General features: G+C 43.2%; 1 protein-coding gene across 34 annotated transcripts in view; it reads left to right on the top strand.

Moving 5' to 3' along the window:
* Window positions 1-15267, top strand: part of ANK3 (ankyrin 3) — a 345762-nt gene that overhangs the window by 289411 nt on the left and 41084 nt on the right. For 17 of the 34 annotated variants that reach the window (XM_042033324.1, XM_042033319.1, XM_042033328.1 and 14 more), the window contains 8 exons: window positions 278-502; window positions 1254-1352; window positions 3591-3745; window positions 10505-10716; window positions 12308-12515; window positions 13051-13147; window positions 14295-14523; window positions 15068-15193. In XM_042033324.1, the coding sequence (XP_041889258.1) occupies window positions 278-502; window positions 1254-1352; window positions 3591-3745; window positions 10505-10716; window positions 12308-12515; window positions 13051-13147; window positions 14295-14523; window positions 15068-15193 (1351 nt within the window). The remainder of the gene's footprint in view (window positions 1-277; window positions 503-1253; window positions 1353-3590; window positions 3746-10504; window positions 10717-12307; window positions 12516-13050; window positions 13148-14294; window positions 14524-15067; window positions 15194-15267) is intronic. The other 17 variants (XM_042033312.1, XM_042033316.1, XM_042033317.1 and 14 more) reach the window with 1 other exon arrangement.

Raw genomic sequence — 15267 nt, 5'->3', positions numbered from 1 at the left:
ACCACTACTAATACCCTACTTGTGTACACTTTTAATCCAAATTTCTCAGTAGAACCTGGTCATTTCACCATGATGTTGCTAGAGCTTTAGCCATTCCTGCTTTTGATAACCAATAGTTAACATGTAAGTATGAGTGTTAAAAGGATCTTCATGTTCTTTTTAGTTTAGCTGGGATCGGGATGACTTTTCTAATGTTTTAAAGTCTGTGTCTGTTGACTTCTTGCTGATCTGCTTGTTTTGTGACCATTTTAATTGACGTGCTTTCTTTCTCCTGCAGTTTCCTGGTTAGTTTTATGGTGGATGCACGCGGGGGTTCGATGAGGGGCAGTCGGCACCATGGCATGAGGATAATCATCCCGCCGCGGAAGTGCACGGCGCCCACCCGCATCACCTGCCGCCTGGTGAAGAGGCACAAACTGGCCAGCCCACCACCCATGGTTGAAGGAGAAGGATTGGCAAGTCGGCTTGTAGAAATGGGGCCAGCAGGGGCACAGTTTTTAGGGTGAGTTGTTCTGTGAGTTTAATTGTTTACGCTCATGTCGCACCTTTCATTCCCTCTATCCTGTGGATCTAAGTAGTTAAACATTGACTCTACCTCATCTGAGCATGTAACAAAGGCTACTTAACTTAAAACATTAAAAAATGCCGACCTGCCATTCCTTCTGGAAAGAATCCTTGCATTTTAAGGAGAGTTTTGCCTCTTTGATGACTGCAGGAAGGAGATGAAGGTAAGGAAAGCCATGGGAAGGCCAGGTCCCACCCCCATCTACTCATGCAACCTGCCTTGGAAGTCAGGAGGAGTCACACACTGAAAACCCAGAGCCAGTTTTGACCCTCTTGCTTGTAGAGTATTTAGAGCAACAGCACTGTCACAAAGAATCGTCCTAAGGACACCCACAGGGACCCAGATATTGAGCTCTATTCCCAGCATGTGCAGGGCTCCCTCTGGAGTTGCTGGGAGCTGCCTGTCACCGTCTTGTGGCCCAAAACCACTTGGAGTGACAAGTGACAGTAGGTGGAGCACCTACTGCAGAGTGGTGGTACAAGCAGTACCAGTGCTAGGAACTGACTATTTTTAAAGCTTACAATAGGGGAAACAATCCACTATGATGTGGCCTTTTTTTTCCTAATTATAAATTTTGTTCATTACCGTGAGTGGCACCCTGGTGTAAACTGCTGGTTCTGTCGGGAATGACAGCTTGTTCCTAATTTCCCCTTCTCGTTTCTCTTCCTGCTGCATGGATGTTATTCAGTAAACTGCATCTTCCTAAAAGTCCTCCCCCTCTAAATGAGGGTGAGAGCATGGTTAGCCGAATCCTGCAGCTTGGTCCACAAGGAACAAAATTTATTGGGTAGGATATGTACGGAAAAGATACAGAATGTCTACAGTTTTTCTTTTGTTTCCGATTTTTTTTTGTTATTCCCATTATTTTTTTTAAGTTTCCTGAAACTTTCAGTTGATTTACGTCACTGAAAGGAAATCATAGTGGCTTGATTTAATACAGCTCTGCTACTACCTTGTGCTTATAGGCATGTAAAATTCACTGCCAGCATTCTGCTTTCATAACTTCTGTGCTTTTGTAATTTTTTAAATTTGAAGTGTTTCTACTGCATTAAATACATTTTAATACACAGTGGCAGTCCTTTAAGTTCAACCCTGTGGTAGAGAAGGTATTACAGGCCTCGAGTGAGACTGTTTTGGGAAGAGCATTTGTAAAATGTGATTGCATAAAGTCTATTATTTATGAAAGATTATTTAGGAAAAAAATGTTATCAAGTGAATGAATTGATTCAGCAAGATTGGAGAAATACTAACCTTTTCAACGTTCAAGAGGCATCTTGTTAAAATAAATTTACGAAGCCAAGTATGCTACCCAAAGGAACTGCAGTGTATAGTCTAAACATGTAAGGATGTTTCCCTATGTTTTTGACTGTTGTTTTCAAACCATATTGTGAAATTTATTGCATAAGGTTTTCAAAATATTGGTGAGTGTTTGGTGTTCCAAACCTGTTCAATACCTTCTCACTGAGTATTCTCGTTAAATGTCATGCACAAAATTGTGTGGTTTCTAAATATTTACAGAGACAGTATCTGAAATATTAGCCTGCAAAGATTGTACTACAGTGTTAGTTTTCAGCTCGTGCTCTTTTTGAACTGGAGTGTAAATATCTTAAGCAATGTATTTGAATTTTTGGTATTTTCTTGCTGTGCACAATGGGAGAGAGCAGCTACGTTCCTGACTTTTTGTTAAAGGACTTGAGACTAGAAAAATAGACTGGGTGTTCCTAAAAGCATCTAAAATATATATTAATTAAACTCTTTTTATCATTTTCATGGGGAAAAAAAAGACTAACTCTTCTCCCTGGGAATTTAATGTGCAAACTGGGCTTCCAGCTAGTTTGTTTTTCCCCATGATGGCTGTTGTGACTTCATGCTCAAGTGATGGATTGGTTACTGCACCCAGCACCTGGCGGGTGTACGGTACCCCAGAAGTGCTGCACACTTCTCCCATCATGCGGCGCTGCTTTTAACCAAGTTGTTACAAAGCAGTCAAACCCTTTACAACCTCTGTAGGAAAATAATGATACTGTCTATTTAAATGTCTTAAAGCTGCATAATCCATAAATGTTCACTTACTATGTGATTTCAGTCGGTTTGTCTTAGCATACCTTAAAATGCATATCCTGCCTGTGAAGTGTTTGGCAACAGTGTCTGTTATGTTGAGGAATGGCACATGAAGTGAATGGTGGTTTCTGTTGGTTGTTCATACAAGCTGTTCAGTGATGCACTTGCAGTCCTCTGTTGAAGGTACTTTGTCTGGTGACATAGGTGTATTATTAACCACCTTCTCATTCCCTTCCCCCCAAAATGTTTGACAGTAACTAATATAAATGTGGTCGTGATGTTGTTCAACCCAGAGAAATCCATTCTGAAAGGATCTAACGATTCCCTAGTGATGTCTGCTGTGCAGAGGTTGCAGCTGTGATGCTGGGCATGAGAACCAGAAAGCGGAGCTAAAGAAAAACAGTCTCTTTTATTTCGCAGGAGCTGCATCCACAGAGAGCCAGGGAGAGCTTTGAAAACTCTGGGACTTAGTTTGAAGTTCAAAATCTACATAATTGCATGGTTCCTGTTGCAGTCAGTGGCTGTTGCATGCATTGGGATAGCCAGACTGCTTCTGAATTGACTTTGTCCCTTCAAACTCTCTGAGCCAGATCCAAATTTTGACTGTGCTAATGCCAGTTAAAAGTCAGCAGTGCTGCATGTGCTGGAGGCAGGTTGGATCATCTAAACCCCGGGATAAATGAACAGGGAACTCTCCTTACTAAAAGTTGTCACTATTTTTTTCATGGAGGCAGGTATTTCAAAAGATTTGCACAAAAAATGAGGTATATATTAGTATTTTCAATTTATCCATTAGTTACAGTTTAAATGATAAAGGATTGTGCAGCTTTGGCAGTTTTAAAAACATTTTTACTGTAACAGTGTTAACTATTTAAAATGACTGTAGTTTTCTTAAGGACCCATAGGAAATTAAGGGCAGTGAGGAAATATAGGGCTAAAAATAACATGATTCCTTTTTCTCTAGCCCTGTCATAGTGGAAATCCCACATTTTGGATCAATGAGAGGCAAGGAAAGAGAACTGATCGTACTCCGAAGTGAGAATGGGGAAACGTGGAAAGAGCACCAGTATGACAGCAAACATGAAGACTTAACTGAAATACTCAATGGCATGGATGAAGGTAAATATTATCTCAAAGCTTTAGCAAGCTTTGCCTTTGTGAAGGCTTGCTAACACGGGCTGACTAAAGCAAACTAAAGTAAAACAGTGCAGAGGATGTCTGACTTCAGGGAATACAGTGTGTGTTCCATATTAAAGTGATGGAAAGAGTGTAAGGAGAAATTGTTCTGCAGTGGCCTGGAGACATCCTGGAATGAGTGGTGAATTTTGGTCTGAAGTCTTGCCAAGTTTAAGCAGAGTTGCACGGTTGCTTTACAGCCTGAATTTGAGAATAACACCCAGCTGGAGGTACACGTGTCTCTGCTGCTCAGGCAGGGCCATGGGAAGGTTGTTCCAAACCAAGGATGAAGTGTAAATATCAGCTCTGTCAGGCTTTCCTACAGACACAGACCTCGGCCCGTAGAGCATTCTTATTTCAAATGGTGTTGTTAGAGACCGCCTCCCACAAGTACACAACCTGCCTTCCTGATGCCCATCTGGGAAGTCTGGCTCCCTTGTTTTGCTTGAACATTGCTGTTTGTGTGAGAGTCCCTCAAGATGAGGGGATCCAGCTGTACAACTCCATCAGAAGATGCTGTCACAGATGGTCCCTGAAGACAAATAGTGGGCAAAGCCAGGCTGTGGGGCTGCAGTGATTCCTTGGCATCCCTGCTTTCTTCTAGCAAGCATTTTTCCATACTTGTGCTGATAAACTATTGCTTGAGCTCTTTGCATCTGAGTGTGAATGAAACAGTTTGTGGTGTGAACTTTGGCTTTCTGTAAGGGTTTATCCACAGGATTTTCTCTGGAGAGCCTCCTGCAGAAGGTCATAGTGTGATAGGGTACAAGCTGCAGGAAAGTTCTTTCATTATCTGCGAGAGCCTGTGAAGGAAATGATGTGGCTGTGGATGGCAGCTCTGAGAGGTGTCGGTGGGGGAGCTCTACCTTTGATTTCAGCCTCTCCTTGTTTGACAAGGGCAGCCTCAGCAAAAGGCATTCCTTGGGAACGTGGAGAGTTGTGCTGTTGTGAGGATCTCCCTGGGTATCTGAAATTCAGCATTTTTACCGATTTCCTGATCATCTGGGAATGGAGACAGCAGGATAGGCTTGACTTCAAAGTATTTGAACTGCACCTGAGCTTGTACAACCACAGTGCAACGGCCAAGATCTGCTTGTTACATGATGATCTATTGGAGCTATTTATTTCAAAATAAACAGAGCCAACCAAACAGGAGAGCAGAAACACTGCAAGTGTTTGTCAGTGGGTTTGGAAAAATAAAATAAACCTCATCACTGAAGGATACCTAAAAGCGGTGGAACGGGCAAGGGATGGACATGGGCCAGGATAGTATGGCTTGGGGAATTACGATTGCTGCAGGATCAAATGCAGTAGTTGCAGCCTTTCAAAAAGAAAAATCTCACCTCTGCCCCTCCTTCTCTGCACACTGGTATGAGATCAGAAGTGATGATTTGGTATTTGGGTGAAGTAGTGGTGCCTTGTCAGGGGTGAGGTAGTCAGCACTGATCAGCAGCTTGCTTATTTGCTTCATGTACTTTTCAAACTGAGCTTAGTTTGATTTGGGGATAGGAAATCTGGGCACAGAAATATTGTTGTGAACTGCTGCAGCTTGCAACACTTACGAAAGAGTTCGCATATGGATAAATTGACATCTTACAGAGATGAGCTCAATAAATAAAAACACTTTGAGAAAGGTGGGCATGAAGCCCTCAGTACCCTCAGAGCCTAAAATAATAAGCTTCACAATGTGGAGCTGCAGGACAACTTTCTGATCTACTGAGCGTTTCAGGTAGCTCTTTCCTCCTGGGGAACTGCTGTTTGAGGTTAGTGGGTATAAGTACAGCCAAGTAATCACAGAAAGTATGATAGACATTACTCTGTTAGAGTGAAAATATTTGACACCTTAAAAGCCAAACCTCAGGAATGGCTTTTACAAACCCAGGCAATCATTTGTGAGAGGAAAAGGAGAAAAAATACTGCAGACACATCCACTGTGTTGATTATTTGTTCAGTTCATTTTAGCTTAATCCTTCTCTAGCTAGGAAAACAAAAAACAAACACAACCCACCCTGCACTAAAATAGTGCAAGGGTTTTGACAAAATTCCGCTTTAGTTAAATGACACCTTTTCAGTGTAAGAGGTCTTCCAAGCAATGACAAAAAAATTACAAATTTGTAGAATTGAGTGGGTTGGGATCTTTTTCATCTGAACTTTTACTGGTTTGTTACAAAATACCAATTAGACTTGGCTCCGGGGGAGTATCTTGCATCTCAGAAGCCATAAGTTTGGAAGAAGTTTTATTCCAGGTATGAACTCTGGAGGCAGAAGCAAGCTCTAATTTAAGTACAAAGCAGCCTCATATTAATTTAGAGGAATTTAGTGTGTCTTTGCAAGAAAACTCATCTGCATAATCATCTCTAAGTGCCAGGAGGTGCTGCAGGAGGGCCCTTTTTCTGTTAGAAGCAGCTGGTCCGTTCTCTGCCAGACCTGCTGTGATCACAAGTCCTTTCCTACCCGTGCAGTGAAGGAGGGCAATCAAACCTTTATTCCCAGCTCCTTAACACGCCGAGTTTTAACGATGCAGTTTGCTCCTCTGTTTTGTCGTGCCTGTTTTGCTCTCACCCTTAGCGGGCAGGGATGAGAGGAAGGACATCCTGGCTCCTGGCCCTCCGTGGGGACTGCCGAAAACCTGCTCTGTACTGGAAGCAGCACCATCTGCTGGGAAACCTCGTCCTAGACCCAAAATAATCCCGAGCAGGAGGCACCGCTCCAGGGCTAATGCAGGATTAAATAACAGCAGAAGTTTTGGGTTATTATCATGAGAGAACAATGAACATGATGTAAAGAGCCTGTTTTTCGGTGCAATCAGGCTTCTGCCTAAATAGGTTTTATTTTAAGGATGGTGCTGTACTTAGGCAAATACAGGGCTGAGGGAATATAGGGAACTTGGCATTTTCAGGAGTAGGAGGAGTGTGGCTCCAGACACAAGGGTAGCAATTCACAGCTCTTGGCCATGTTGCATTTATTTATACTTGAATCAAATAAAATATATGTATTTTTTGAATTTATTATTTTTTTAGGAAGAAGCTCTCTGCCTTGTAGTTGGTAAATACATTACATTTTCAGACAGGCTCCTTTTAGATATAACTTGTGTTTGCTTTTAACATTCCTGCACTCTTTAGAGATACCCTTAGACAAACTTTGGGCACAAATGCACACATTGGGGTAGATAATCTTTTAACAGTCATTTGCAAGCCAGTTAGTGAGCCAAGAAATGCAAATGTTTGTGGCTACAACATGCTTGCAGCTGCTCATTGTGGTTTCAGATGGGAAGCAGGAGTCTTTACATAACTGAATCGTCAGATCAAACCAGAGTGTGACCTTGTTTATACTTGAAGTTTAAAATACCACGATAAATTATTCAGCAGTGATTTTGCCACATTTCCAAGAAAAGTTTTTGAACATTTTGCTGTTAAACTGTACATTGTGAATGGCAAGATAAAAGACTGCACAAAAATAGACATAAAGGACACTGGCTTATTTGAGGGTGAAACATCCCTGTGGCACTGGGAGTGTCTGGTTATGTATGTGAAACACTGAGGCTGGGAGGGTGGGTTTGGTACCAGTATCTTCCTGTCCTCAGCTTCTCCTTGCCCCTTGCCGTGTGCTCTCCCTGCCTCCATCCCCCTCCTGTATTTTTATCCATGTGGAAGCTGCCTCCTGCATGCCGTGCTTTTAGTGCAGCAATTCCTTAATGAGCACATCTCTCTGTGGGGAAAATGGGGATCCTGTGCTCACCCCACCCTGTGGTCTGTGCACGGTGACGAGGTCAGCTCTGCTCCAGCCAGGACTGAGGGAGGGTTGCACAACTCTGTTCAGGCTGGGAAGTACAAGTGAGATTTGCTTTTTCAGTGCTGGCAAAATTCTTTTGAGGCCCCGACAAGGGAAATCAGATACCAGATCACACAAAGACACCTTGAAGCTCGTGAAACAGCCAGGTGTTCTGTGACTTGTCTAGCTCTATTTCCAGTCAGAAGATTCTCATTTGGTATTACCTTATCTGAAAGTAAAAAAAGAAAGGTATTGGATGTGGATGAACTCGATCCACAACTGCCTGTCACCAGACAGAACTGGTGTGATTGCTTTCCTTGACCTGAGACAGCCTGTGTGAGGCCCCTCTCTGCCCTTGGAGGACATGGCTGGGTTTCTCTTCTCCTGTCCAGGAGCCTTAACATCCATGTGGCAGCATGCACCAAAGGGTGGGGAGGTGTGATGTTCTTCTCCTCCCTCCTTCCCCTCTCTCCATGTCCTCTCTCCTCGATCACTCCCACCAAACCATCGCAGCATAAGTGCACCATACACATGGGTGGCAGGAGAAAACCTCTGTGCACATTATATTCACAATACCTTCCTCTTGACTCCTAAAGCTGGATGGCTGTAAGTGTTCTTGGGCTGTAAGCACAAGCCTAGGAGACAGTGACATTGGGAGGTTCTTCCCAGTTCTTCCTCTAACCTTTCTGCTTTGCCTGTCCCTGCTTTGCTATCCCTGTCTGTAAGATGGGGTGTGTAGCATACTTCTCTGTGGCTAAAACCCCCTTCCCTCCAAATCCCAACCATCTAACCAAAAATGCTTCGAGGTTTATCAGTGAAACACTTTGCCCAGGAATGAAGTGTCAGCAGCTGAGGAAAATAGTAATGATGATATCTCCCTCTGTAAATTGCACGAGGTGTGTTCGGGAAACGTGAGCTCTCCCAGGACTAGTTTTCCCTGTTTCATTACTTCTGTCATGCTACTGCTGCATTTCTCAGGGTGGTAAGAGAGGTGGTTTGATTGCTCATCATCTTTTTCTGTTAGAGGGCAACTTCATACAGAAGCTTACATATGTATTATCCAAACATAACCTCCCTATATATAGTCCAACTCCTCTCCATCCCTGACTGCTGCTCTGCCACTCTAATCTTCACATCTTCTTCCTCCTCTGAAGGAGAGTGCCTGCCAGGCTCAAAGGACTTTGAAATGTTCTTTTATAAACCACTGTTTTTCTACATCAGGAGAATTTTAATTATCCTTCATCTCTGTGAGCATTTTACAGTGGGTTTTTTTCTCTAGCAACAAACGGGAGATGATTAGGATTTACCAGTCAAGATTATACCTGCCTGGGAGTTTAAGAATCCAGTTTGTCTCCTGCACAAGCCATTGCTTCCAGGGGCTGCAGGCAGAATGCCTAACTCATTAGAGGGCTTCAGATACCAATCTCTGAGTCAAAGTAAATGGAAGCTGACATTATGATAAGAAATTATCCACTTCTGGTAGGTACATAGGATCCACAGCAGCACTGTGTGATTAATCCAAACTACCTGCTGAATGTTTTAAAACGGAAAACTGACATTTTACCAAATTTACATCCTAATTCTTTTGGAACTGTAATTGAGCTTACACGTTTAGAGGAGGAAAATGTCTCAGTCACAAAGTATTTTACAAGTGTCTTTTGTCTTATTATTGTCCAGTATTATTTCTGGTCTTCCTGCTTTCTCTTGCTGGATCTGATAAAAATGTCATCTTTGGAGGAACAAATTTTATTTAGAGGTTCCCTTTTTAAGGAGGAAAATAAGAGCTGAAATTTGTGGAGTGCTGAAATGAAGCCAAATTACAAGAGATTAAAAGGCCAAGTGCAAGAAGTTACAAGGAGAAATGCGTGACAGTTACATAATTATCTCCATTTGTGTATAGTGTTTATATCACAGGGATTTCACCAATGCATTTGGGGTTTCACTAGTGCAAATATATATATTTATATACACACGTAGTTGCAAAAGTAGTTATATTTTTGTTGTATCACAGAGTTTTCCCCAGTGCGTATATGGGGAAAACTGTCATGTACTTAACTAATTAGTAGTACTCTGTGCACCTTTCTGAGCCCTGGTGACCCTACAAGCTGGGAATGTGGCTGAGAGCACTGATGGTTGATGACCTGATTCTGTTTCAGTAGTGTCTGAAGATGCATTAAGGTTCTCTGGGAACTGAGGGGTGCACTGCAGTTATTTTGGGGCAGATGACCAAATGGCTGGAAGCCTGATGTGGAAGGGAAGCTTGCTATTGCTTCAGCTCACTGGTAGTGGTGGGAGACAGAGCCCTGTCACTTCCACAGTTTCATGGAGAATCTGGTCAGGATTTTTGGATGCCAGTCTGGGAAATAACTGTCTCAAGTGCCTTAGGTGGCCAAGCTCTCGATTGCACACCTGATGTGAAGGGAGAGAGTTCATGAACTGACTCTGATCTCCTGTGGTTTTCTGTATGTCAGTGCTGTATGAGGGAAGAGGCTGGGAATAATTTGAAGGAGTGCACAGAAGGATCAGTGCACTTGAGTGCTCTTCGATAGAAATGAGAGAGGGAAGAAGCTTGACAGTCTCCTTCAGCCCTCCTTGGACTTCTATGCTGTGTGACAAACCTGCCATTCTGTGGCAGCTGCTACTGCAGAGACTGTCACACCCAAGTACTTAGGTGTCCTAGCAAGTCTTTTCTGTCTATTGCTGTTGGCCCTCATTGTCAAGATTTATGCAAAAATTCACAGAAAAAACAGAGCTTGATAATCGATAGCACTGAATGGCTTTTTTTTAATCTCCTGTAGTAAATAAATAATAATAAAACCCCCTAACCTTCTTAGGCATTTTAAGGCTTATTCAAAACCTCACATCACAGATGTGTGTGGGATGAACCTGGGCAGGGGATGCCTGAGCATTTTACCTGTGTTGTGCCCCCAGAGCTGGACAGCGTGGAGGAGCTGGAGAAGAAGCGGATCTGCAGGATCGTCACCAAGGACTTCCCCCAGTACTTCGCAGTGGTTTCCCGGATCAAGCAGGAGAGTAACCAGATCGGGCCCGAGGGCGGGGTGCTGAGCAGCACCACGGTGCCACGTGTCCAGGCCTCCTTCCCCGAGGGGGCTCTGACCAAGAGAATCCGCGTGGGGCTCCAGGTAAAGATGTTTTAGTGTTCATACCTGCAGCATCTCTTAAGGGCACCTGTCTCGATGCACAGGACTGGAAGCTACAGAGCTGCAGCTCCTCAGCAGTGGGCTGTGACAAGGGGCTTTTCACACCTCAGGTCTGAGTTGGCACCCGTTTGCCACACTCGGTGTCCCCCAGGCACAGGTGGTGCACAGTCCTCCTCCCTGTGGCAAAAGCCCAGCACCCCTTGGATCACCTCCCTGAGTATTGCTTGGCACCCCAGGAATGGAGAGGGGAAAGCAAAGACCTGGAGCCATCACAGCCCCAGCAGCTCTGCAGGCACTGTGCAGTCCCTGTCTCCTGTGGCAGAGCAGCAGCCTGTGGATGGGGTCACTGGGCTGCCCTTTGCCACAGGAATGTGTTCGGTAGGGATTACATGCAGCTGTTTGACAGCTGTTACTGGGTCAAAAACCTCCCATGCACATCTGCTGTGTCTTAGGACGTTCTTCACTGGCGTTCCTAGGGATGAATTCTGGGAAGGGCAAATAGCTTAAACTGTACTCAAATAAACTGCACAGAAAGTGCAGAAATATTCCATAGGAATAGGAGGCATCTTTGAGTTCAGTTAGTTATCGCTTAAAATTACCTTAATAGCCTGACAAGTCTGGTGGGTTTGTGAAAAAGAGGTGCTGGTTTGGATTGCAGTGCTTTACATTCACTCTGAAACATTTCTGACAAAGATACTTTATATCTCAAGATGATTAATCGTGAGAAAATTGAATTTCTGCTCTTTTGGTTATCCAGTTGCCTTCCCAGAGCTCTCCAGCATGAAGGAAATATGACATCTCCATATGCAGTGTTGTGACTGCTGAGACTGCAGTGTAACAGCATGTTCTCTGCATATCAGAGCACACTGCAATTTGAATAATAGCAAGTCACGGGTCAGCCTGATTTGAACAGACTTGAAGGCTTAAAAAATTTAAAAATAAAAAAGGCAAATGGATGCAAACTCCTATTACCACGTGTGTTACTTTTGACTGTAGAAAATGGGAAATCTACTTACAAGTCTTCTATAACTTCATGATTCTTTATGATTTTGACCCAATCAAGTATTTATTTTCTAATAATCACAGGTAGCACTGAGTACAGAGGTCAGTCAGAGTGCGGTGTTCCTCAAGAGCACGAATCTGTATTTGGCAGAAATGTAAGAATCGTCCATCACCTCCAGGAGACAGTGTCTAGTCCTCACTGCTCAAGTGCAAAATAGGCCTCTTTTTGCATTTTGAAATTGTACTTCATGTCACTGATCACTGTAAATTAAGAGCAAAACCAAACATGCTCTGAAAAACTTTCAGTAAATACTGCAGAGAAGCTTCTGAGATTTAGCTCTACAAGTTAGCTGTTAGGAAATCAGAAGTAGGTTTTTGAATAAAAGATAAATATGAATTGCACTAGTAATCATCCTTGAGAGTTGTAGGAGAGGGCTTCCTGGGAGAAAAAATAAAAAAAGTAAAATTCTAGAGAAAATATAAAGAAAATAGAATTATCATTCAGAAAATAATTCTGCATGTCTGTAAACAATTTGTAGCTCTAGTTTAAGTATGTTCCCTGTGTTGACAGGCTCAACCAGTTCCGGAAGAGATTGTCAAAAAAATCCTTGGAAATAAAGCAACATTCAGTCCCATTGTCACTGTGGAGCCAAGAAGAAGAAAATTCCATAAGCCAATAACCATGACAATTCCTGTGCCACCTCCGTCAGGAGAAGGAGTAACCAACGGGTACAAAGGAGACACAACTCCCAGCCTTCGACTCCTATGTAGCATTACAGGTTAGAGCAAATCCTGCTCTTTGCAAAGGTTTCTGTGCTCACTCTCACAACTCCTGCCTTCCAGTGAGGGAACCTTGCTGTGCTGGGCCACTGGGGTTCAGATCAGTTCTCCTGAGCAAAGGCAGCTGAGGTTATTTCCAAGGCTCTCACTGATTCCCTGAGCTTTGTATCTGGTCCCATGCCATTGTAAAAGAACTCTCCCAGCATTGATTAAACACTATTTTATATTTAGCCAGTATGAAGACTTTCAGTCTTGGCTATTAAACATGGTTGTCAGTAAAAGTAGTTTGCAGGAGTAATTCTGTCCTAGCTGATATCCAAGGGGGGTTGCTGCTGACTTGTAGGTATGTTCTTTGCTTACATCATTGTTTTTTGTTGTGGGACATGTGATGCCACGTATAACATGGAGCTCAGCTGCTGGAGAACATTAATGTCTAGGTTCTCTTTTTATGTGTGAGATGGAGATATTCTGTATGCAGTCTGTGTGTGTTCAGTGTTTGAAAGGAAATCTCCCTGGCGTGTGTTGTTTGCACAGGAGGCACTTCACCTGCACAGTGGGAGGACATCACGGGCACCACTCCGCTGACGTTTTCCAACGACTGCGTCTCCTTCACCACCAATGTTTCAGCCAGGTATGGGAACAGACCCTGCCAAAGGCAGCTCGGGAATGGCTTCCCTTGATCAACACTGTGCCTGGTTGTGGGGTTGTGTTTTGGCTTTCTGGAAGCCTTTCACAAGGCTGATGAAGCAGAAATGGCCCAGATGCTGCTTTGTCACTGCCTGTCAGCATCCCACACACCCAGGGCTGCACACAAAGCTCTGGCCCAGCCTGTGCTGCTGTGCTGGGGTCTCCTGGCAGGCACACAGCCTGTTCCTCTGAAGGCTGCCATGCCACACAGGGCTTTGGTTTTCCTGTAAATGGCAACAGAAAGGGAAAGCTTAAAATGTTCATCCCTTTAAAAAAAAATGGGGGGATCATAAAAATGTATTTGTTTAAAGATTTAAAGACATTTAAGTTCTGGCTGTCGGCTTTTTAGTTGAAAATTATATTATATTGCTCTCACAAAAATATCATTTGTGATATGAAATTAATCTTCATGGACTTACCTGCTGATTGGAGGCATTTAACAGGATCTGTACAAATCACACATTCTAGTGACAAAATTCATGGTATAGCAGGTAGAGAGTTTATCATTCCATAAACAACATTGCAACTATAGGAACCTTTATGAAAAGGGGGGGAATTGCTGAAGAACCAAACAGATCGGGGCTGAAATATTGTGGGAAAGACTGATACAAAGTATAAACTATTTATAACTTGTATCATGCTTGCCTTCAAGCTCTTAATCATAAAATGAGAAAAATAGCAATATAACACCTGTCTCTGTGAAAGTTCACTGTGGGCCTATTTGGTTCAGCCTAAATGGGAGGTGCAGTTTTGCTTTGTGTGTTATAAAGGTGTTAGTTTTAGCAAATCAAATGTATAGTGAAGCATCAGTACATTACAATGTACATTGTGTGTGGTCACAAGAAACTGAACTTGTCCACTTTGGCTTCAAATGAGCCTTCAGATAGACAGTTTTATGAGATCCCAGGGTGGGGTCAGATAAGTTTGTCAGCATTTCATTGCCAGGTATTCCAATTTTTGGATGGTTAAAGCTGTAGGACAGTACACATGCAAAATGACCAAGGATACAGGACACAGTTTCTCTTTAAAGGCTGAAGCAATGTTGGAGCACAATGAAAAGTTGATTTACTGGTTTACTTTTTCCCACTCAGATTTTGGCTCGCAGACTGCCACCAAGTACTAGAGACTGTTGGGCTGGCAACACAGCTTTATAGAGAATTAATATGTGTTCCTTACATGGCAAAGTTTGTGATATTTGCCAAAATGAACGACCCCGTGGAATCCAATTTGCGCTGCTTCTGCATGACTGACGACAAAGTGGACAAAACTTTGGAGCAGCAAGAGAACTTTGAGGAAGTTGCAAGAAGCAAAGACATTGAGGTACATTCCTTGCAGCTGGCTTCCTCCTTGTTGGGTGGGCAGTGTGTTTTCCAAGTAGCAGCAGGGCCTGCAAAGGCCATGACAAGCCCTGTTAAATAAAGGTTCATGGCAAAGCTGTGTCATCAAACTTCTCAAAAAGGACAAAATAGGGCAAGACTGGAGGAGCATGAGGACATGTGTCGATGCCCCAGTGCAGTCTGCAGTGGGGTTTGCACTCGCTGCTGCCAAGTAGCCCTGGTTGGGCTTTGCAGACAGCTGGAATGCCTTCTCATTGGTCCTACAGTAGGACTGGCTTGTGGTGAAATCATGGTCACCAACTTATTGTTTCTTGAAGAAATCTACCCACTCTTACTCTAGAAAAACCAGTCAGGTGCTCGTAGTACCGTGCCATAATGCGCAGGGATATTCTAATTTGTTGTTGAGTGTAACCTGAGCGGGGACTTGTGTTAAACTCAGGAGCTGTGTTGGGGGAAATCATAATACTTATATGCATGAATCTACTGTTAAAAGAGGTTTTATTGACTTCTATTTCTTGCTTTGATAGGTTCTGGAAGGAAAACCTATTTATGTTGATTGCTATGGAAATCTGGCCCCTTTGACTAAAGGAGGACAGCAGCTTGTTTTTAATTTTTATGCTTTCAAAGAAAACAGACTGCCATTCTCTATCAAGGTAAAAGAAAGACAAACTAAGTGGCCCTGCTGATTTCTTCCCTTCCCACACTCCCTCTGCCTATTTTCAGCCAT

This window comes from Corvus kubaryi, unplaced genomic scaffold (genome assembly GCF_017639235.1).
Source record: "Corvus kubaryi isolate FWS band 111438036 unplaced genomic scaffold, C.kubaryi_AGA036_p1.0 37357, whole genome shotgun sequence".
In the NCBI taxonomy this organism is placed as follows: domain Eukaryota; kingdom Metazoa; phylum Chordata; class Aves; order Passeriformes; family Corvidae; genus Corvus; species Corvus kubaryi.
The sequence above is the reverse complement of the archived record's forward strand: the minus strand, read 5'-3'. Positions and strand labels throughout refer to the sequence as shown.